This window comes from Phalacrocorax carbo, chromosome 2, assembly GCF_963921805.1.
Source record: "Phalacrocorax carbo chromosome 2, bPhaCar2.1, whole genome shotgun sequence".
NCBI lineage: Eukaryota > Metazoa > Chordata > Aves > Suliformes > Phalacrocoracidae > Phalacrocorax > Phalacrocorax carbo.
The window spans coordinates 115,248,902-115,273,387 of NC_087514.1; the positions used below are offsets into that span (position 1 = coordinate 115,248,902).

A 24,486-nucleotide genomic window follows, 5' to 3' on the forward strand; every position below is an offset into this window, starting at 1 on the left:
TCCCCTCATTGCCAAAGCCTGCCTGGCCCTGTGAGGTCCTCCCCTGATTTGCATCCTCAAAGCAGCAAAGCTCAGTTTTGCCTCTGCTGAGAGGCTGCCCTGGCAGGCAGCCAGCTGCTTGGTAATCAGCGAGCTGCAGACCCTGAGGAATAAGCCACCCAGGGTGTCTTGGAGCCCTCTAACCTGTTGGCACTGAAGGAGATCCAGGAATCCCAGATCTGTGGCCACTTGCCATGACAGGTGCCGAGCAGCCCAGGCAGGCTACCTGCCAGCCAGCGCCTATCAGCAGACCACAATCAATCACTTCTTCAATAAATTTAAATAGACTGAGCTTGGGATTGGATCGAAGATAAAATCTAGTATCTACCTGGGTTTCACAAGATTTATCTTCTGTTGCTTACACTGGCTGTCAATAATTTCACCATTGTTTTTTCAATCATTTACCGACTGCACCCCGTTTTTAGCTTTCTCATGTTAATGGATTGCCTAACACTGATGTCAAGCCAGTCGACTCTTTTTTTTCTTAACCTTTTAAATTATAAACTAAATCTGTACCTTTTCACATCTTCTGGCACTTCCCCAAAATACCAAGATGTGTCAAAAGTTGACTCAGAGCTCAGTAAGGTCCCTGCAACTGTCGTTTTCATAGTGTTGACAAAAAAATAAGGGTAAGGTGCTAATGGAGTGATAACCCCCCTTCTGTCCCCTGTACTGCCCATTAGCATGGGCCATATTCTGGATTAGGTGATAGGACACCCATTGCATCCCTCTGAGTTACACTGCCTCAGCTGCATCCACCTTTGCAAGTTATCTTGGTGCTGCAGGTTCAAAAAATGTAGAGTAGCTGCTGACAATAAAAGTGCTGGACAGGAGGGACATTTAATGTTATTTTCATTCTGGAGATGCTCCTGCCTTCTCTCTGAAACACTCTGAAACTCTCTGAAATTCTCTGAAAACCTAGTGCTGCCTGCAACGTAGATGATGCCTTAGACAGGTTTTGGTGCTCTTCAGCTTCAAAACTTATTCAATGAGCCTGGATCAATTTGAAACAACCTGCTGTAGAAAGCAGAAGAGTATGTTCTCCATTGAGATAACAGCTTGTGGAGCTATTACCGTAATAATATTGCCTCGCAAAGAATACTCATTTCAACGGTTAATTGTTTCCAGCTCTGCGCTGGTATCATCCCGGCAGGATTAGGCCTAGCATGACTTCTGCTGCGTTGGCCGCTGTTATCGCAGTGCACAGAGCACTTCCCAGTAGTCCTGGAAGCATTTAATCACCTAAGCGAGCCTTTTCTCCACTCTGACAGTCAGCAGAGAGCCAATACCCTAATGCAGCCAGGACCCATTCCCGTAATGATAATTAGCTAACTCTACTGCTCAGGCGAACAGAAGAGAAATGTGCGATCCGCAGCAGAACAGCTAGTGCCGGCGTTAAAGCAGCAGTGCCCCTGTGCCGTCTGGAAGCCCAGTGGAGCCTGCACTCCCTTATACACTTTGCATTCTCCTTGCCATTCCCCAAGAAGCTGAACAAATTCAACCTTTTATATCGGGTGAACCCAAATAGTTTCCATTAACTTGCCATGAAAAATACATGCGTAAGCCGCTGTTACAGGCTGTTTAATTTTCATTAAAGGGGCAACCAGGACCCTTGATGTTGAAAATATATGTGCACCGTATTCTGTCCATCTAAAAGAAATATATGTATACTGTCAGCATCAGGCAGCATCAGGGTGCGTAGCTGGCATTTGCAAGCATACGTTGCTCTTTCTTTCCGTTTTCCTCCCCCTTCCTTTCAACTACACCCACTGATTATATTTCGGATGCATTGACATTGCAGTCACTCCTGTGTGGGCACAGTCAAGCTAGTTTTAAATGAGCTAATTTGGCTACAGAAAACGTTGCAGACAGTGCAGCGTGGGACTCCATGCATCAGAAGCTGGGTAAACACTTTGGTGGCTTTACCAACATGAACGCCGGTGGGCTGCTGCAGCTCTCCGGCCACGAGCGAACTATGCTAGAGCCAGCTCGGGCACACAAACGATACAGAATGAGTGTTGGTGCAGAACGGTGGTACTCTGTCTCAGGGAAAGCCAAGGCATGCAGTAGACCAGGGGCCATTAGCTGAGGCAGACCTAGTATGCAGATCTAATATGTGCAAAAGCATCATTCTGTGGGGAGTTTTGGTTTGTCAAGCACTCGCACGGTTGCTTGAGATGTGGGGGAAAAAAAAAAGCAGACTTTACTCAGGTGTATGAAAGCATAGTACCTGCGAAAGTAAGAAAAAAAAAAAAAAAAGCCAGCAGATATGACTGATGAGGCTTTCATGAGGTTTGAAAACAGAGTTATGCCCTGCCAGCTGCGGAGAGGCGAGCCCAAGGAACTTCAGGGATGGGCACGTTGCAGAGAGCGTCTGAGCACCGGCGACCCCGGCGCCCCATTCACCTGGAGGAAGAGCAAAGCCCGCCCTTAACGGCAAGGTGACAGCAGTAGGGCCATTTTGGGTCCCCCTGGGCCCTGCGAGCCCGACCCCACCTTTCGGGGCCGAGCGGCCGTGCGGGGCAGGAGGAGCTCACCCCTCCTCATCCTCCCCCCTCCCGTGCGGGCCCTCGGGGACGGAGCCGGGGCCGCGATCCCGGACGGAGCCCCGCGGGGGCGGCCGCCCCCCCCCCGCCCCGCACCGCCCCTGCCGGCGGCAGCCGCGCCGGTCACGCCCCGGGAGGCGGCGGCGGCGGCGCCCGGCCCCGCCTCGCCCGGCCGAGGGGGCGGGAGCTCCCGCGGAGCTACTACTACCGCCGGCGGGGCGTCGGGCAGCGGCAGGAGCCGCCGGCAGCGGCAGCGGAACGGTGGGGCTGGGGCCGGGCGGGCAGCGGCGGCACCTCCGGCGCCGAGGGAGCGGCGGCGCTCCCGGAGGAGGGCGGGGAGGAGGAGGAGGAGGGGGAAGGGCGCGGGGGCCCCTCCGCGGGGGCGCCGGGGTCCGCCTGATCAAACGTGTTGCGTTGGGTCTGTCCGCAGGGTGCCCCGCCGCCGTCCGTCAGTCCGTCCCCTGGCGCGGAGGCGGCCTCCCCGCGGGGGGCCCATGAGTCGCGGGTGGGCAGCCCCGGCAGCGCCCCTCGCCCGCTCCCCCGGCGGCCCGCGGAGGCGGTGAGATGGGGGGCAGCCTGGGCTGCCACCGCTCCATCCCCCGCGACCCGGCGGACCTGTGCCACAGCCGCAAGTTCAGCGCGGCGTGCAACTTCAGCAACATCCTCGTCAACCAGGAGAGGCTCAACATCAACACGGCCACGGAGGAGGAGCTGATGACCCTCCCCGGGGTCACCCGGGTGGTGGCGCAGAACATCGTGGAGTACCGGGAGTACATCGGTGGCTTCAAGAAAGTGGAGGACCTGGCGCTGGTGAGTGGGGTGGGGGCGGCCAAGCTGGAGCAGGTGAAGTTTGAGATCTGCGTGAGCAGCAAGGGCAGCTCGGCGCAGCACTCGCCCAGCTCCCTGCGCAAGGACCCGGCCTCTGAGCACCACCTCTCTGCCACCAAGATCAACATTAACACCGCCACCCCAGCCCAGCTCATGAGCATCCGTGGCATCACCGAGAAGATCGCCAACAGCATCGTGGACTACCGTAAAGAGCACGGCCCCTTTAAAAGTATCGAGGACCTGGTGAGGATGGACTGCATCAATTCCTCCTTTCTGGACAAAATCAGGCATCAGATTTTTGCGGAGCGGTCCCGGCCCCCTTCGACGAACACCAATGGTGGCCTCAACTTCACTGCCAAGCCTCACCCCAGCCCCACTTCTCTGAGCCTCCAGAGTGAAGACTTGGACTTTCCTCCTGGGGGTCCAACTCAGATCATATCCACTCGCCCCTCTGTGGAGATGTTCGGGGGGGTGAGAGATGGCAGACCTGTCCTGAGGGTGGCTACCTGGAACCTGCGAAGCTGCTCCATCGAGAAAGCCAACAACCCAGGTGTGCGGGAGGTCGTGTGCATGACGCTGCTGGAGAACAGGTAAGAGGCAGCACCTGACCTGTAGGCCCAGCTCTACACAGGACTGTAGGTTAATGCCTTTGGGGTTTGGGCACTCTAGAGTCCTGTTGTGATCCTAGTGGGACTCGCTCCTTCCCAGGATTATTAAATGTTTCTCACTTCTTGCATGGAACCCTGGTTGAGTCGTAATGCTGGGAGTGTAGTGACTGACCCTTGGTAAAGCCGCTGTAGTCACTGAAAGGTGGTAGACCTCCTGAGGAGGTATGTGTCTACACACATCTGTGGGGGGAAAACTGAGGTGCTACAGTCGGTCACGCTGAGCCTGTTAATGGTTGGTCAAAGATTGTTTCTCTCTCAAGAGCCTTTTGAACAAGTCACAGAGGACTCTTTCCGGCCAGAAGCTGGGGGCAAATAGCAGGGGAAGGGCTGCTCTGTATGTACCCTGTTTCTTATGGTGTTTCCCAGAGCATCTTACTGCCGTTTTGGGAGGCAGGATGCAGTGATACATCTGCCTCTCTTAGGGCTGCCAAGGTGAGACCTGCCAGTGCCTCTTCTCCAGAAAGTCTTTTTTGGGTGCTGGCCTCCTTAACATCAGCATTAGAGCTGCAGTCTGTTCTCCCTCAGATCAGCTCCTCAAATCAAAAAGGCTTGAGAGCACAGTCAGGATGGTTTGGGCTGTATAACAAGCATGGAATGCCACGGCTCTTCCTGCCAGGGTGACACCACTTGTTAATGAGCACTCATGGGACATCTGCTGAGCTGGAGGGACCGCTCATCCTTGGGGGTGCAAGATGTGGGGAGGCTGTGCTCTCCCTGTTCCAGACAGGCCCCTGATTTCACTGAGCTAGTGGGCATGGAACAATGTCTGTTTGGTGTGGTCAAGTGGGAAGGTGCTTCTGGTGTTAATGGCTCAGAAGCTGAGAGATGTATTTTATTTATTTGGAGTAAGGTAATCAGGCAACAGTGCTCAGATGTCTGTCTTGCTAAACTTTCTGCTTGATACAGAAATGTAAGAATGCAATAAGGGTTTTGAAAAGAACTCTCACCCTTTCTTCTCCACATGTGAAATCTGTCCCAGCTGGGTCATTTAGTTTATGGCATAGGGAAGCTAACTTTTTCTCTCTGGTTTCTATTCAAACTTCCAGCTGGAAATGAATAGGGGCAGGGGACTCTTGGACTTCTGCAAAAGGGTTATTGTGGGGAGGGGAGGTGCTGATGAACCGTTATCTCTGACAGTGCCGAGAGCTCTGTCCTTTTACAGTAATGTGCTGAATAATGGCTCTTGTCGGTGTGGTTGCGGAGGTCGGGCACTGTGAGTAGGACAGTGACAGTGATATGGCGTCCTGTGCTGCGGTACAGTATCAGTATCTGTGGTCAGGGATATCTCTGCTGTATGCTGCTTGGAGCCTGATGCTCCTGCACAGGAAACATCTGTCATCTCACAGCCATCGCTGTTTGATAGCCAAAATAGAGATGATAGCCCAGCGGGGGTACTCAGATGTTACGCTGATGGCTTCAGCCTAACATCTTTCAGTATTCCTCGACAGCTCTGCTCGTTCAGGTATCTTGTGCTTCCCCCTTTGCCACTGATCTTATTCTGTTGTGAGCAGTTGGCTGGTTGGAGCGGACCTTAGGGTGAAGTGGTGGGGTTGGGCATTGGGGCAGGGGGCAGACGGACAGACCTGCTGAGGAAACACCTCTTCTTATCACTAGCCTCAGGATTATTTCAATAATCCAGCTTTGGAAGAAAAGTGACTTTGGTTTATTTTTATTTACATATATATGTAATTTTTTTTAAGGACCTTATCTAGTGAAGTGTTAACTGTCTGTCACTTCTGCATCTTCAGCATTTTGGGGATGCCCTCCCCCCCCCCCCCCCCCCCCAAAAACCAAGTCCACCTATTAAAAAAGCTAGGCAGAGAAAGTGACTTACACAATAAGCTGGCGTTAGCCCAAACTGACCACTGTGCACTAAGAGCGTGGCCCTAGCAGTTTGTTTTATTTTTGCTCTTAAACCACACGGTACTTTCTTTCCATCCAGTTTAGCAAAAAGGCAGTCAGTTGTACTGGGTGGTGTAAAAGGTCTCTCTGATACTTTGAAGTTTAAAAGGAGCCTGATATAAGTACTTGTTTTTGTTCTGTTCTCTTCCACGTATATGTGCCATCAATCACACATGGAGAGTACGATGCAATTGTTTTCTGTACTTGATCCTATTTGTGATAACGTGAGAAGCTGGAAAGAAATGAGAGTAATGTGCATCCACAGACAAGCCTGCAAAACTTTCCAGGGAAAATAAAGTTGGGAACAGAAAAAATCGCCACAATGCAGGAAAAAAGTATATGTTAGGAAAAGTCATACTCAGCACCTCAGGGAGGAATTTCCTCTTGCTTGTGCTAGCATTGCTGAAGTCAGTGGAGCTTTGTAGTTGTAAAACAACCTCAGCTGGGGCCAGAAGCTGCCGCCTTTGTGTATGTGAACTCCATGGTCCACCTTCCAGCTCTGGTCATTTACCCTGGGAACTGATAAAATGCCTTGCAAACTAATCTTTGCCCAGGTAAATCAAATTCAGTTGATAATCAGCTGGACCAATTAATCTCTTCCTCTGCAAGCAAGAATATGCAGCTGCGCAGGGCTCACCAGCACTTCAGCCTCATTAAATCCATGGGGTGTGTGTTAAAGGTGCTCTGTGGATGTCCCACACATGTTCTGAGTCTCTAGCTACGACCCAAGCTGTTGCCTGGTGGATCAGAAGGCTACTTAGTTCAACAGTAGGCATATGCTCTCATGAGCTACGCTGATGGGCACGTGCTTGCTGATGTACCTTGTGCACAGCTGCCCTCACACATTGGAAGCGTGTTCCTGCATGCCTGTCCGTCATAGTCCAGAGTGGAGCTGGAGTACTGCCTTGTTGCCGTACCCCTGTTGGAGGACCTGCCTCGCCTAGCTTTTTAAGTCCAGGTATAAAGCACAGCAAGTCAAGAAGATTTTACACAGTTTTAATACAGAGCAGTAAAGAATCTTAATTTGAGATCTCGGGGACTTTCATGCCAGTTGAAAGGCTGGTTTGGAGTTTGCTTTGGGGTTTGTTTTGATTTTTTTTTTTTTTTCCTATGACCAGTTCACAGCAAGTAAGTTTGAGACCCCTTGGGCTTGTTCTTTCAGGCATTAACAATGGGGAGAATTATTGCTCATTTCCAGGTGGGACTAGAAGATGAAGGTCCTCCTGTCTTCCAGCCCTGCATAGCCTCTGCACTGAGGGAACTGTTGTGCAGGAAGGAAAGAGGGCTGTGCCTTCATTCAAAACAAACAAAAAGCAAGAAAATGTCATATAGAGTAATCTGCTGAAGGGGGAAGACAGAAAAAAAACTCAAAACCTTCACAGTCGTGCCCAGAAGTGCTAAATTTCTGAAGAGCAGCAAAGGGAATGTATACCAAATCAGTAAGCATGACTACTACTCCTAAGCTATTTTGAAATTCATTGCTGCAGTACTAAAATAATGAAATACAGCAAGGTCCTCACCCTCTTTCTCATATTACAAGGATCTATGTTTATCACAGTGTTTGGAGTGGAGGAACAAGGTGTTTTCATTCAGGGGACTAGAGGGTAATTTTAGAAGAGATTAACATGATGAAAGTGGAGGTGAGAGTGATACATAATTGGATTAAAGTATCAAATGCAGGGTGAATTTGCCCAAACTTGCAACATTTCTTGCAGGCATGGTTCAGCAAACCTGGGATTTGTTTACAGTGCGTCAGAGTTGGCCTGCCTCTGGGGATGCAAGTCATCCCCTCCAGCTGACCTCTATGTCCTCCCCATTCCTGGGGGGGTGAAGAAACCAACAGCTGCTTCTCACAACCAAAAAACCCAAAAAGTAGGGTTAGGGTAGTGTGATTGAAAGGGTGAGCAAGTTCAGGTCAAAGGCAGCAAGTGTCTTCATGGAGAGGATGAGTAGCCCCAGTGGAAATATTTCCTCTGGCAGAGGTCAGTGGAGCTAACCCAGAACTTTCCTGTGCCCCAGGTCCATAGGGAAGGGCACTCTTTCCACTCCTCATTCATACCTGCCTCAGCTGTGTCCCTCCTGGCTGCAAACTGGACTTGTGACTCCCGTGACACCCCATGACCATCCTTTCCAGCTGTTACGTGCCAGGGTGACCTCATCAAGAAGCATGACGCAGTCATGTGCAATACCGAGGCTGAGGTCTGTGGAGCTCAGCTCTGTTTCCTTCCAGGTGTCAAGCAGATCAGGCTGCTCTTTCCCTCTGCTGCTTGCTTTGGTCAGCTTCTTGGTGCGGTTACATCTTCTAGATGCAAGAAGTATAAGCAATAAAGCCATAACACCTGTTGCAAAAAAATCACAGAACTACAGAAGAGCCCAGGTTGGAAGGGACCTCAGAAGATCGTCTGCCCCAACCTTTTGAGCAAAAGGGAGCCTAGATGAAACTATCTTGCACCCTGTCCAGCTGCACCTTGGAAAACTCCAACGGTGGGAGCTCTTCCACATCCCTGGGGAGGTTGTTCCAGTGATTGACTGTTCTCACTGTAAAAAATGTCTTGCGTGTCTGTAGAGTAACAAATACAAGTACCGATACAAAGTTTGTACTTAGCACTGATGAATTTTTTTCTCTTCTTGGCTTAGTTGCTTGGATGCTAGGCCTCTGTGCTTACCATTTAGGAACATGTCAGTCCCTCTTCCTTCCACAGCTTTGTAACCCGTTAGTTGTTTTCACTTAGATTAGATGGAAGTGTAGATGTGTCTCAAAGGTAAAAAGTTAACCTCAATTTCCGTGGCTCAGAGACCCAAATCGGTGTTCCTGCTGGGGGAAGGGTAGGTAAACCTCAGCCCAAAATTGCCTCCTGGGAGGCAGCGGGTGGACAGGCAGTCCTCGGGTAGCTCTCACTGTGCCACCATACTTGGAAGCTCTTCTTTGTATTCCTACCCACCCCAGGTAGGTGACCCAGGGTAGTGGTTGCCCTAAGTGCATTCTCTCATCATGTCAAAAAAGACAAGCTCCCAAACCACCCTCCGGAGGAGCCTCTTTCTATTAAGAGATGAGGAAAAAGCCATCTCGTTCAGGTCCCTGCGCTGGAGCAGGAGAACCACGTTCCCATCATTCCCCTACATTAAACAATAGGGTGAGGCTTTTGTTTTCCTCTCCAATCTCTTAGTCTGGACTGAGAGATGGGGTCATTACATGGGGCAGTTATTTACTGCTGGGGTTTGATGCTTTGTTTGGAAAAGGGTGCGGTGTGGTACTTTGCCTGCTGGCTTGTGGCTGTGTTTCCCAGCAGGACAGAAAAGGATTGCACCCCCCAAAACAGACATCGTAGTAGTGTATCGTAGTAGTAATGATGGCTATTCTTGCATGCTTTGGAGGCTCAGCACCAGCTTGTATTTGTTATTTTTACTCTGTTGTTGCCACTCTTGGTGGCCCGGCAAAGCCCCGAGGTGCGTCTGTTTTATGTCTCTTTCTCCGTACAGCCACTCGGTTTTTTTTTCCATTGGGTTAATACTAGGCTGGAGCCTTGCCAAAAATAATTCCCCTGCAAGAAAAGATCAGGAAAGAGGGCCTGGCTCAAGTAACCTGACCATGCTAATAAGTCTTAAATGGCAAAAGAACAAATACACCCTCCTCTCCTTATGTAATAAGGGAGGAAATCCTGCCTCCTGCAACTTCAGGAAAAACCTGAGAAAAAAAGGAATTGTTGCTGATATCTTCTATGTGCACTTCACAAAGGGATTTTTATGAGCAGTAGAAATACAGATGCCTGTAAAGCCACCATTAATTTGCACTTCTGAATACCTCTGAGGACAAAAAACCGGGGATATGGAAGAGCTGTTATATTTGGGGGGTTTTGGGTTGGCTTTTTGTTATTTTGGGGGGTTTTATTTGGCCTCCACCTATATGAGTTCAACAATATTTTACTTGTGGGAGACTGAAACCGCTTTCTGCATACCATCTGGCAGGCAAAAGCAGCAAGATCTTCTCAGATCAGACCCTGCGTTACACTGTTTTCCAGTGAAATGAAACTCTATTGCTTTACTCCTGTTCAGGATTTGGCCCATTCCTTTGTGTCAAATCACACGAAGACTGCAGAGCTTGGTGCTGAAAGGCACAACCATCTCCCTGGGAGCTAGGGTTCCTCTGCAGTTCTGCTCCCACCTTGGGTAGGGATCCCAGCCCCTTTCAGGACTGCTGCTGGGGGAGCAGGTGATGTCAATTAAAGTAATTAAATTCCATTTCCAAACCCCTGCTTCACATTGATGCAGTACTGAGACCCTCTATATGGGCACCACCTGCTCCTCCTGTAGGAGGTGGGTTGCTCACTCAAGATATCTTGCGACTCTAAAGTCTTTGCAGGAGAGATCAAAAGCAGGGGGTGGACTTACAGCAAGATCATGAAGGGTGTACACCATCATTGTGTCCAGACTCTTGGAGAAGGCATCTGGAGGCATGCCCTCCATGGGGCATCTCGGAGGTGGATGTACTGTCTGATCCTGCTTTGTCGCTGTGGATCTGGTGGGCTTGCCACAGCTGCCCCCCAGCTTTTCTCCCTTGGACATGACACAGGAATGTGGGACGGGCCCTTGAAATCACCCCTGAGTAATCTTCCCAGGGATTTTCTCTTTTAAAGGGAGATCTGGGCATCTTGTTGACTTTGAACAACTGCCTCAGTGTATTCCCTGAACATCTGAAAGGCTGTATCTAACTAGCTATTTTTGCCTGCTTTAAAGCTGAGAATATGGTTTGAAAAATGATATAGTTAAAGGCCAGTTTATCCATATAAAATAAACCTTATTTTTCTCCTTATTTTAAAATTATAATCATACCTTGCCACTGTTACTTGTGCCTGACTAAAATGGAACAGAGCAGCAGGGAAAGTGTTTGTTCATGTATTTTTTTCCCCCTCAACATCTGTACTTGATACATTGGCAGCACTAAATGGCTGCGTAGTTTCAATCCATGCCTTCCGGGCTCTTTTGCACATTTATTTCATGTCACTGGATTCATGTTGCAGGTCACAGGTATTCTGATAAACAGGAGCTGCTGGCTTACTCCTGCAGGTCCTGCAGGGTTTGCTGTATTCCATGCAGCAAAGATGTAATGGGTTGGTGGGTCTATGGTAATAAATTGTTGAATTAGTAAGCGATGCTTTACTGCCTGCTTCTGAATAATGAGCAGAGGCCACAAGGCCATAACCTCATCCTGCTAGACTTTTCAGAAAGCTTGTGCCACATGACTATAGAAGACAGACTGGGTAACTACACACAGGGCTCCATCCTGTAAACAGAAGTCTTTAATGCCCTGTGATTCTTCTGTGGTTTGGGAGCTCATGGTACAGCTGCAGGAAGGGTGGTTTTCTAGCTTTGGTCTTAAAAGGAGCAATAGGACTGTTCCTGAAGGCAAAAGATGCTGCTGCTGATGCTCTTACCAAGAAAGACAGACCAAGGGACTGCAAACATGGGAATTAAATACTTCCAAGTTCCTGAGAAGGCAAGAGCCCAAACTCAGTCAGTCCCCCTTAACTAGAGGAAAACACTGTCTCTGCAACCAAGTGCTGGTCTGGCTCTCTGAACACGGGTCTCCAGCTATGTTAAACAGGGACGTTTAAGACAGCATCTGCTTTTACAGATTTAGCTGCACCCTTGCTGGAGCTGGGCTTCAGCGTGTTTCCTACAGCTGCATTGTTAGGAGGACCCTGATTCTTCAGTCTCTAATTAGCGTTTCTCTGGGAGTCTTGCCCAAATAATGATTTCAAGGCTTGGGGGAATGAGAGAGAAAAGTTGAGAGGACACAGATTACAGTGTGCACATAACTTATTTTTAAGTTGCATTGTTCTTCTTTGTGATGCAGGTGTATGCTGACAGTGGGAGGCACAGTGTCCTTACGGAAATAATTACAATACACTGCAGTAATTTCTCAACACTATTATATGGTGTGGAGATGGAGACAAGAACAGTGGCACATTATTAATAACAGTACTTAAAAATTGGAACTCAGTAGCTTCTTCATTGCCAGATTTTCTTTATTTATTATTTTATGTGAGGGAATTTGCTTTGTTTGAATAATAGCTGGCAATCCCCACCGATTTATTGGAGAATGAAAGCATTTGGTGGCTTTGCTGAGGGGAGCATGAGACCTTTTGAAGACCTCCTCTCCAGCGCTGGAGGCCTGGATGTGCTTTCCACCCTGCTTTGGTCTGGTCCCCTCCCTTGTCTTGGGCTCAGGTGATTCATGGCAGGTTCCGAAACGCCCTGTAAGGTTCCTCGAGCATGTTAGACATTGTGTCAACAGCAGGTGGGCAGTGTTGGGAATGTGTAGCTGTGGTAAAAAAGATGTCTTCTGTTGAGAAACGGTTTCCTCTCACCCTTGGCATATGCAGCATATCCACGTCCCAGTCGAGCCGTGTGGCATTTTCAAATGGCATGAGTGTTGTAAACTGCTCGGTCACCAGTGGGGAGGATCAGCGCCGCTGACCTCCTTTCCATCCCCGCTTCTGGGGCGTTTGTGCAGGCAGGAGCCTGGTGTCAGCACTGAGCTGTTATTTTCAGTGCCTGTGGTAAAATTATTAGAGGCCAGTGAGTAAGAGAAATCCATTTACCCTGCTTGTGTTCCAGAAGCTGAACTGCATATAACAATATAATTAAAAATTAATTGTTATGGAAAAATACATTTGGGATCATATGGTCATCTATGTGAAGGGTGGCCGGGAGTACTGGGGTTAGTAAGCACGCTGTGTTTGCAGTGGAATAAATGCAGCCAGCTCTTGCAGAGCGGGTTGGAGTCCCTCTGTCTGATGGCACCTGGCACCTCCCGTGCGTGAGGCCTGAACAGGCTGTCTGTCTGTCCTGTCTCCCAGTCTGTCACGGGGTCTGGGGGAGGGCACAGTCATGCCCTCCTGCTCTTTGTGGGGAACACCCCACCGGGCAAAGCTATTCCTAGGAGCAGTTCACGCTGTAGGTTTACGGATACGGAGGAGGAATTGGAAAATTTCCTTTTCCTTCTGTGTGGCTATTTTTTGCTGTGTTTTTATAGGCGTTTCAGGTAACGTGCTTGAGCTCTTGTGCAAATTTAGCTACAACAGCTGTCCAAGCCATTCACAGCTGAACAGGTTTTTAATGGGTTACTGAACAGCTAATTGATCAACAAGGCTTTTGCTGTGCGGCAGCCTTCCTGCCCTAAATCCCTCGCGCTTGTGACACTGCCAGTCCTGCAAAACCGCTGTGCCCTTTGCTTAACAAGCCGGGGGGAAGCCTAAACCGTTCTCGGCTACAGCATAAAGAGGCTGTTGCTTTTGCTTTCAGACTTACCCTTTAAATCCTTTCATATTTATAGCTCCGTTTTTCCCCTCTGCTTCCTTGTTGGTCTGTTGGTTGCAGGGCTGGGGGTGCAGAGGGGCACACACTCTCCTGCTGCCCACCAAGGGCTTGCTCCAGCCTTGCTCTGGGTAGTTGCCAGTCAGTGTCCTCCCTCCCTCGCCCGGGCTCGGCTGGTGTAAAGGTTAGTGAGCTTGCTGCCAAACTGGAAGCAGCACGCTCTTGGGTATGCACTGGATGTTAACTTAGAAACCTTGTGTTTGGTTTCTTTATTTATCCTGTTTAAGCAAATAAGACCAAATTCGGCTCTAGCTTAATGCCACTGAATCGCAGGCTGTTGTGGCAGAAGCCATTCTAATCTGGTATTGAAAAATGAACTGTAAAATAGCAACTTTGTTGCTTTTGTGCATGCTAAGTCAGTTCCATAGGTTTGCTATTGCAGCATAATAAATAACTACCTTACTCCTCTTTTTTTCCTCCTTCTAAGCAGAAAAGAAGATGGAAAAGTGTATCGGGGAGGATAGTGTGAGCTGGGGAGGACCCACATTACATGATTTAAAACAGTTTGCGTTTTAAACAAGGCAGCAATTTTCCAGTGGTAATGCCATCTCAAGCTAACATAGGCAGATGTTGCTCTTGATTGGAGGCAGTGATGGGGTCCACCTGCATGAGGAACCCCTCAGGGAGGTCTTTGAGTTGCTCCCCTCTCATGGCGTGCGGGGCCGGTGGTGGTGAGGCACGTAGCGGCACCACAACACATGGAAAAGGAAGTACACTGTGCTTGCACGAGATCCTCACCACGTATAAAACTTCAGAGCCACTGCTGAATTAAGTGTGAAAATAAATGTTATTGGCAGGAGAATTCTGCAGTGGTACCTGACTACGCTTTGCAACCTTTATACTGACCAGCCTAAGTTTACCTTGGCAGCAATGGTAGTGCAATTTTTGGCTATCTATCTGTCTACCTTCCTCCTAGTCCTTTGTACAGCTCTCTCCTTTATCTCTAGCTGTGTTTACACTCCTCTTTCATAATAAATGGAGACTGCGCTACCAGCGCTGCCCACTGTCCTCCATGCTGGCCACCCTCCCAAAACCACGGCTTTGAGCAACGAGCAGCATGTGGCCTGGTTGAGGGCAAAGGGGTTGGCACCGCTGGCAGATAGCTCAGCCTTATTTCCAACACCTCTCAGAGGGATCTCTTAGTAAAGATTAGCCTTTGGTTACCAAACACTGTCCTGTCCCCAACCCCGATTTCTTGTTTTGATTGCTTCTGAGTTCTGTGGGGCAAAGTAGCACTGCAGAAAAGGAAACGATGGCTTAAAGGACAATATAAAGGTTCAGTGACTGAAGAGTCCTCAGTCAGCAGCTCATCGATTTAATAGATATGTGGACAATTTCCACACAGAGCTGCTGGCAGTAAAAATTCTGGAAATGTTGCCTGTGGATGAAGGTTGTACATGAAGGTTGTACATGAAGGTTGTACATGAAGGTTGTACATGAAGGTTGTACATGAAGGAAGCACATGGTGTTTCCCATTTCTTTTTTAAACCAAGACCACTTGGACTTGGCTGTGGATTGACTTGCTTCTCCTTCCCTTTTTGACTTTGTGTGTGTGTAGAGTACAGGAGCTTTTTTTCGAGGAGCTGTGTGCAAGGATGATGGTGGCACTCAAATTTGGCAAAAAGAAAGTGAAAGTAAGAAGATGGGCAGATTCTTGTATACTGATTGTCCATAGGTTGAAAGGAAATTGCGGGATAAAACCTACCTCTGTCTTTGACATGACCTTTAAAGCTTGCTTTTGTAACCTGAGTGTGACCCCCTTCCTTGTCCTCTCTCCAGTCTGACTGAACTAAAGCCTTTTCACTGGCTTTGCTTGGCTTTTAAACTGCCTTGCCACACCTTGAGTGCTTCCAGTTATTGCAAGTGCATTTTGATCAAGCCTTTGCTTTCACCCCATGAGGGCTGAATGGTATCATCTCCCACCTATGAGGCTGAGGATTTCAGTTTCCTTGGATCATCCATGATATTTGCCCCAAAACCATTCTAACGCTGTCTTCTCGTTCCAAGATGTGCTGCAGCATTTCTTCCTCCTCTGCTGAAGCCTTTTGCCAGGCAGTTTGAAAATCAGGTTTTAAGATGTCTCAAATTTCAGGCAAAACCTGCCTGGAAACTTCAGCCTTGCCTTTTATTTCAGGGGGTGATATGAATTCTTGCAAATAGAGGAGGTTCCTGTACCATTGCTTTAAAGAAAAAAAGTATTTATATTTTTGATTTCTGTTCTTCAGAGGTACTTAAAGCTCTGCAGATGAGTACCTTGTTAACTTCCTGATGTGTTGGATGTGGAATTATTTTTAACTTGCAAGAGCAGTTGTTTAAAATGAGTTTGTATGTGCGTTAGCTTAGCAGCACAAGCATCCAGCATTTTTTCCCTGTCTTCATTTGAGCCTATCTGATTATGCTGTACGGGTGCATGCTGCACTGACAGTTTACAATTCCTCTTCCATATGCATCTTATCTTCCTAAAGATAGTGTCTGGAGATGTCGGCTCTGTGAGGAGAGACTGATGAATTTATATCAGAAGAATCTTTTTGTCTAGCAGCTCTTCAACACAGCATGCTGTTCAGAATATCTCTTAAAAATAGAAGGTACTGGAGGAATATCAGCTTTGTCACAGTGCTGTCGTTTTTCTTCAGTGTCTAGGTATGGCTTGATGTGGCTAAACCCTGGTATTTGTAGGAGAAAGCCTGAGTTGTCCATGCAAGACTCCACGTCCCTGTTTTGAAAGTACTTATGAGTACAATTTGGGGGATTGTTAGGAGTGTTCAGCTAGAGCAACGCAAAGTGTGGGCTCTCTCTTAGTTGGTATATAAGTATGATGGTCTGAAAACTTCAGTTCTTCTGGAGGAGAGATTTTGCCAGGTGTCTCTACTGACATTGTGGTTTTTTAGGTTTGGTTTGTTTGGGTATTTTGTTTGTTTGGGTTTTTTGGTTTTGTTTTTTTTTATTTTTGCTCGTGAGATCTTCCCAGGATTATTGTAGCCTAAAGACTTCATCAAAAGTTGTCCATAAACTTTGCATGTGTATTTCTCTGTGCAGGACAATTTCATGTTAGTGGGGAACAAGTACAGTAGCTTAAGTCCACTGTCCAAAGAAAGCACAGAGATTGTTGCTTCTGTTTTTAGTATTCCCAGTGCTTGGCTCCAGTTTCACCTCCCAAGTCTGCTCCTCAAAAGTGGAATGCTCCTGGTGGTTAAACTTTGGGCGGTTTGCTTACTCCTTGTTTCCATCTTCCTGGATGCTGCATCCAGTCAAATGTTTCTGCATGTTTCCCTATCACCCTATTGTTACATACTGCTTTCCATACTGACATTTTGCCTTATGTGTGCAATGAATGACAAGCTTGATATTTTAGTAATGTCCTATTGCCTGTAGGTATTAAAACATTGGTTTGATTGTTTTTCTAGATTGTTTCCATGGCACAGCTTTAGGAGGCAGTCATGCTAACAAAGCCTGTACGAGCTGCACCTCTTCCAATAATCTGAAATGCTTTCCATGAAGCAAAGATTACTTTATCCTCAGAATAATTCAGAAATGGGAATGAGAACAGTGATTTCAAAGGGTTATAAATTCTGCTCCATGTACTTTGTGGGGTTGTAGGTGTGTAAGCACCATTGAGAAGAATCACTGGAGCCCTCTTTATGTTGCTTTATGCCCAATATTGAATCCAATAAAATAGTCACCAGGGCTCAACATGCAATGTTCTCACTCCTGCTCCCTTGGGGGCCTGCATTGCCACCTTCACCATTTATCTGCCAGTTTTATGGGGGCTTATCACCTCTTCAGGCAGGAGAAGGCAATGATCTGTGGCACAGTGGGGGAAGGCACGTCATCGTGGTGGTTGGCACAGCAAACCGATGGGGAGCATCTTTGTAAGCATCTGCACGATCCTGTTTCGTGCCCTGTGTGTAGTTTGCTGAAAGCTGCTTTATCCACCTTGGAGCTTATTACAGGACACGCAAATCACGTATAAAGCTGCACTAGGCATAATTTCACACCACCTTGCAGAGCTCAGTGTAGCTTATCAAACACTATCTTCCCTATCATCCTTTTCTAATATGCAGTTGCACTTCAGCTCCAATATCTGGAAAGCTCTGGGTCTGGCCAAGCAAGCTTTCTCATTCTCACAGAAGATCTGCGTTTCTAAGACTGTTTTGTGTTGAAGCCTCTGACCTAAATAAGGTTAAGGATCTGGACTACACAATTAACACCTAATGCCAGGAAAAAAGAAGCTAAGCTCAAGCCACCGTTCCCCGCCTTGCCAGGGCCGGTCTGCATGTGGTACTCTGCAGTCCTCTTGCATCCTTATGCTTTAAAGGCCATTCTTATGTCCAGACATCTCCGAGCCTGGCACGCAGGGGTACTCTGTGACTGGGAAGCTTTCAAAACTCCTTCCTGCATGTCATTGTGCAGCTGGAAGCTGGGATTGCTTCCAGCTCACTGAAGACACTCCGACATTGTTCCCTCCTAATCCCCTCCTCCTCACAGAGTACGGTTTTATCGGGAGGCTAGCATGTTCCCTTGTTGGCTTTCCATGTGGGAAGACAAGCAGCGGTTCATGGGAATAACGTAACCCCGAATTAGCGATGAGCCAAGGCGGAGGGAGGCTATATGGCGTGACAGTGGTACGAGCGCTCGGCTCTACGGCGTGCTAGCAAGGATGCTTAGCTAGCCGGGCTGGCTCATGACGGTGCTCCATTTATCTGCTTGCTGGCCTGCCGTCAAGAAGCACAAATGTTCAGCATGGCAGGGCTCCCAGGTTTCAGCAGGAAGAAATGACACCTCCCTCTTGACCCCACTTGCAGTCACTTGTGGGGTGATTTGCTGCTGGTTTGCTGTTTCTTTCTGTGTGCAGGTAGCCAGGGGAAATAAAAGCAGGTTAATGGGACAGGGAGGAGGGTGCATTCTACTGAACCAGCCTTTTTTCTTCCCAAACCCAGGTACAAGGAGAGAGAGAGAGAACAAGGTAATGAATATATAGATATATTAAAATGTCTTTACAAGGACATCTTTCAGTGCAGGGATTTGACTTTGGAGGTTTGGATTGCATCGTTTATAATGTGGTGGCCTTGAGGTCAACCCACCTGATACCTGAAGGTGCTGCTCTAGAGGACTTTGTGCATTTCTCGAGGCATTCACAGGCCTAAGGAGACACAGCAAATAAAGGACAAAACCTAAATTTATTCCAGGAAAGTTATTTCACCTTTTCCTGCCTTCTAGCAGGCCAGGAGCTCAGGTGAAGTGAGAACGTCTCCTGGCACACCCGGCTGTGCTGCTCTTAGCTCTGCTGTCCCTTCTGATAGTATTAGCCGTGGGTATTTGAAGCGCTAGAGGAGTTGATCTGAGGAGGGGGAAGCTGGGGTGGAATTAAAGCTGTGGTCTGAGGGACACAGAGATGTGCTAGAGGAGCTCGTATGCAGAGTTTGAAGTGTTTCTTCATGGTGCCTCCTTCTAATTCTGAGAACCTGTAAACAGCTTTACCCTTAAGTACCAGCCAGCTTGACTGTCATCTCTAAATCAATGGTGTGTAGATGTAGGAGTCCTCTTTGCAGGGCTGGGCCCTAATCTTCAAGTATCACCTGTTCTGAATGTTCAAGAATCATGAAGATAGTCTCCAAAAAATTAACATGATTAATTCAGAGCTACACTTAGAAATTTTGCAGATTGTTGTGATCCATAATCTCACACCTTCTGCATTCATTCCTCACAGCTGTGCCCTGTGGAAAAGGCTGTGTTCTGCCCTGAGAAAGGAAAGCTAAAACAGGAGGTGGGTAGGAGGGATCACAGCCAGGACCTGCGTTGATATCCAAGATCTGCCGTTGTGTGCTGTGAGCTTTGGGGCACGTCCTGGTATGACTTGAAGGGCATGGCAGTCAGAGGCATGTTGCGGCACCTCCTCCAGCTATAACCAACATCCCTTTCACCTCTCACATCCTGTAGACGCGATGGGTGTTTCCTTTCTTGAAAGAGCATTTCAGAGCATTGTTGTGCTTTGGGATGGGGGTGGCGGGAGAGGAAAGCAAGAGCCCAGCGCCCTGGCTCTGCTGGCTTAGGAAATGAGGTGGTTTGCCTGCCACATGAGAGATTTCTTCAGTGCAGAGCTGGCGGTGAGGTGGTTTGTGGCAGTGTTGACTAATTTGTGTTAGCAGTGTTTTCCTGCTGGGGAGGGTTGATCCCAACTAAGTGTTGGCTCACCTTGTGGTGTTACCCAACTCCCTTCGCACGCTGTCTTTGTGTCTGCGCAGGCACGTGTCACCCCTGCTTACTCGTCAAAAGAGGTTGTCTCCCTGGCTCTGGCTTTCTTGCTGCGTGTCAGAGCAACTCACTTTAGTTAGGTGTTTTATGACTGAGCAGATATTCTGCCATCATTACCATGTATGCACATGGATAACGGCTTCTTACATGGCTGGGGAAAAAGCTGAGTTGTATTTTTCTTTCATAAAGTAGCAGCTGGCATTAAATAATTTGAGTTTTTTGTATAGGCTGAAGGTGTGCAATTTACTGCTAAACTGGCTGTGTGTGTCCTCCTGTGTGGTCTGGCAGAGTTCATGTTGGTGGGAGGTTTCATAGTGATCCTCACTCTGCTCTTTGGGGCTATGTGAAGAGAGGACCCTGCCACCCACCCCAGGGACCTCCCTTTGCAGTGAAGTTGGGGGAGCATCTCTGCTGAGGCTCTGCTCCAGTGATTGCTCAGCCTCTTTTACTGTCCATCCTGACTATTAAATTGTGCTTCAGCCCTAATGGTACAGTTTTTGCCTGAACTATTTGTGCTTTTATCTGAAGAGGAAAAGGAAATTCTCCTTTCTGCTCCTTTCTTCTACCCTGCTTTTCTGGGAAAGCTGTCCTTAGCATTTTACTGTGTGGTTGTGTCATGAGGTGTTACGTATGTTGTCATCTCCTCCCCATGCTCTCCTAAAAGAGGAAGGGGTGACTGCTGCCTCTGCTTGTTTGTAGCCTTCCCTCCCCAAGCATATCACTTTCCTCATCCTCCTGTGTCACTTTGTGGTCATTTGCATGAGAGGCACTATCCCAGGTGGCGTCATCCAGGCTGATGCATGGCCTGGGAGCTTGCCTTCATTGCCTCGCGAGCACCCTGGAGGCTCGATAACAGATTGACTTTGCTCTGCGGTGTCACCCAGAGACCCACCATACTCCTTCACTCCATTAGGACTCCCTTTTTCTTTCCTTAAGCTCATTCCTTTAAGGAGATGGTGCTGCTTCGTGTTGACCTTATTCTGAATGAGATGCCAAATTGCAATCTTGTGCTCAGCTTTTTTCTTCAGTGAAGTGCTGGTGAATGCTGCTGCATTGGATTTGTTGTTTTTTTTTTTTCATTATCTGTGACATGGCTGGTCTTTTCCTGAGGATTGGGGTTTGAAGGCATTTGGGAGGGGATCATCATCTTTATCGGCTTGTACGTACATGCCATAGTAATAATTTGAATCATATTTTATTTTTTAAACCAGTGAAAGATTGAGCATCCAGGGGACTGTAGGCAGGTCTGTTGCAGGACAAAGTTGATGCCATGTTCTTGAAGCCCCAGGTGCCTGTTTGGCATCGCTCTGGGAGAGCAGCCAGCTGTCTGGGGGGACAGGTGCCTTTGGAGATGCTGCTCCATGGACGCCCCTTCATCAGGAGAAGGTGTGGAGGCTTTCCTTCTCGCTGGATATTCTGGCCACCTAGATTGCAAACCAACATCAGTTCCATCAGAGGAATGAATGTGTTGCTGTACATATGAGCTTCAGTACCCTTACATGTGCTCCACAGCAGCCTAAAATAGCTCTTCTTAGCCAAGGTGAATGCGTGGGGAATTGATTGTTGGCTCAGAAAGGAGAATGGGCTTGGAGACAGAGGCCTTGAGTTTAGTCATGGAGGAATAAACAAGAAAACAAATGAAATCACCTTTTTGATGCATATGGACCATGAAGAAATGCTAGAGTTATCCCCTATTAGAAGTGCAATAAACCCTATTAACCTTTCTTACACTGCTAGGGCTTGCATAACATCAGGAACTTCACCCCCACCCTCTTACACTAGCGCAGAGACTGGCTGTGTGGTGGGTGTTATTTTTCTCTTTCCTCTATAAAGCAAAAAAGGCATGGGTTTTTTTTTTGCCTAACCAAGAGAGATAAGAGAACTTCCTCTTATTAAATCCTGTGGCAATGCAATCCCAACCACATAATATCCGACTGAATTTAAGCAAGCGGAGACATCTGCCTTTGGCAACTTTTATTTTTATTAGAGAGAGAGAGTCAGTGTTTCTCCAGTTTAAATGTGAATCCTAGTAACCCCTAAGACGTCTGGCTGGATCCCTGCCTGTGCAGGGTTACTTCAGTTCAGGGAGTTCACGCTGCCCACAGCTTGCAGCAGGCTGCATCCACTCGCAGGCAAAGCACCTTAAATCTTTGCCCTACTCGTGCTGTGTAGCACAAATAAGAAGATGGCGAGAATCATGTGTTTAACAAGATCTCCTTTTCATGGCTCTTTGAAAGGCTTGGAAAAGATTTTTATTATTATTGTTATTATTTTTAAATCCCCAACATCCTCACAGTCTTTTAAAATTCGAAGGATTAGGGGTTTTGCTCTTAAGTTTACCTGTGTCCTCTGTCAAGGAAAACCTTTGCTAACAGCTGACACAACACAATCATGCTTATTGTCCCCTGTTATGCACCTGGTGAAGCAGATATGACAAGTCTTCCTTGCTTTAGACCTTACACCTTGCTTTAGAGCTTAGTGCATACTAGCAGGCTGGTTAAAGAAAATTCCTCCATAGACACAAGCCCTCTGCAATTTATGTAATATTCATTTCTGGTACTTTCTGTGGTAACTGGTTACATACCTGTGTGCTGGTTGTATACTGTGACAATTGTGGCAGTTTGCAGGCATCTGTGTTTAATGAGAGCTGTCTAATGAAATTAATTTCCCTTCCCGTCCTCGCAGCCTGTGTGATTCCTTAGGTGCTCTGCTTTTGGTTTGAATTTTTTATTTTAAAATTTTTAAACCAGCATACAGCCTTTTAAGACTAAGCTGTAGCTGTTCAGTGTTTGGGGATTTATTTGTTGCAGTTTGAGACAGAGGCAGCTAAAACTTCTGCTGCTTGACGAAGTCTTGCTGAGAAGACAACTGTGGTGCTTCCTATTGCTGTCTTGCACTCCTAAACTAGCTCTGGTCATCCACCAGGTTTTTCCCCTGCCTCAACCACCATAATTAATTCTCCATAAACTGGTGTTTGCAAATTGTAATCAAAATTATAGCTAGGAACTATTTGGCCAAATAAAGTGTGTGTGTGTGGCTACTATAAAAATGAGAGCAATAATCCAAATAGCAAAGAGTAAATGCTGAAGTAATGAATAATGCAGTAATGCTTTCCTTAAATCTGGAGTAGGAGCCATGTAGACTATATAATAAACACTTCTATAATGCTTATACTTTCACGCACTGTAAAATGTCTAAATGAAACATTGAAAAGTGAGGTGGTCTAAGGGAACAAAGCTATGGCCTGGAACTGTAGCCACTATGGCTCTGTCCCATCTCCACCTCTGATGTAATGTTGGACAGGTGTCGTCACTTCTCTGCAGCTTCAGTGTATTCTCATCGCCGTTTAAGATGCACGTGTTTCTGAGATCCTCCCGCTAGCTGCTTGTTACTCTCTCTCAGTACTCGGAGCTGATCCAGGTTAATCTGGGAGCTTCTTCTCTGCCAAGTAAATTGGCTTCACTTAAACAGCTGCTGAATGCGGCTTGCTGAATGCGAGCGGTGACTGCTCAAACCACTTTACATGCAGTTGAGAGAGAAAGCCTGGCTATGCCCTGTCTGTACGTGTTGGGAACAGCACTGCTTGCCACCTTTGAGAAGCATGTGGAGGTCCTCAGGGAGTAGTGTGTGAAGACCCCAACTTTAAAATACATAGGCAGGAGATCTGCTGCGTGGTGGGGATGTGGCATGGGGAGAGCTCCACCAGGTAGTCACCTCTGGTATCTGGTCAGTGCTGCTGCCTGTTGTGGGAGATGGAGCTCTGCCACGCAGCTCTCCTGGGAGGGTGGATGCCACAACCAGACAGCATGGTTGTGGTGCCAGTGCCTGGACAGTGCTGTTGTGTTTCCGCGTGGTGCTGCTCTGTCTGATGAGGTCCAGCCACGCCATGTGATTTCTTATCAGATTGGAGCACTTGGAGGCTGACACTGCGGCGCGTTTCTTTTTTTTTTTTTTTTTTTTTTTATTATTCTGACAAATGTATCAGTTGTATTTGTCATAAATAAGTGGGAAAGTCATTACTTGCTCCTGTGTACAGGCGAGGAGGGAAGCGAAGCGTTATGTGTCCTGTTGTACACAGGCTTTTTTGCAGTCATTAATTGAAAGATGGCTAATCCCCCTTTGTAACAGCACCCATTATTGCTAGCAACATAAGCTTCTGTGTATGTACCAATATGATAGTCTTGATTTGAAACTTGTAATTCCACAATTTAAAACTTTCAGTGATATCTTCCATGATACAAACTTCAGATTTCTCCTCTTCTGTAGAAGAAATAGGCAATTTTAATGAGGTTCCTTAATAGATGAGGTTCATTCTCATGTCAAAATCATGAGATACTAGAACAAAAAGGCTACTGTGGTAAGTGAATGTAAAATAACTCAGCTGTGCTATTTTCTAAGTACGTATTAGAACAAGGGGAAAACCTTCTGCTGTGCTTGCTTCAAGGGAGTTGTTAACATGGCACGTTAATAAGCCCAAGCCAGAAAATGGCACGGTGGTTAGGAGCTCAAATAAAGGATTAGTTGCCCCCCACCCCTCCCCCATTCCTGAGGTGTGACTGAAGTGGCTGTGGTTTCGTGGCGGGAGAGACACCCCTTCTGTAGTGTCAAAAGTTTTACAATGGCCTGTAATCTTCCATGAAGAGCAGCTTCAATCCTGACAGCAGCTCGCAGCTCAGAAAGCTTGGGAAGCCACCAAGTGCGATGATTATATGGACAGTGGTGACATTCCGTTATGTGAGATGAGAGTGGGGGGAGAAGCAGAGACCATGTTTGGCTTCCTTACTATGTATCTCACTCTGTCCTCTGAAGAACCTGGCATGAGTCATTGTGGGGCCATGAAAAAGAAAACATTACTTGACCCACCTGTCTAGTCA

The 24,486-nt window shown here is 47.5% G+C and overlaps 1 protein-coding gene across 2 annotated transcripts in view; it reads left to right on the forward strand.

Moving 5' to 3' along the window:
- The first annotated feature begins 2,746 nt into the window (after positions 1-2,746).
- Positions 2,747-24,486, forward strand: part of EEPD1 (endonuclease/exonuclease/phosphatase family domain containing 1) — a 65,719-nt gene continuing 43,979 nt past the window's right edge. The window contains exons 1-2 of one of the 2 annotated variants that reach the window (XM_064443940.1): positions 2,747-2,846; positions 3,016-4,003. In XM_064443940.1, coding sequence (XP_064300010.1) covers positions 3,150-4,003 — 854 coding nt within the window. In that variant the 5' untranslated portion in view covers positions 2,747-2,846; positions 3,016-3,149. Of the gene's footprint in view, positions 2,847-2,938; positions 4,004-24,486 lie in introns of those variants that run through there. The other variant, XM_064443939.1, reaches the window with a different exon arrangement.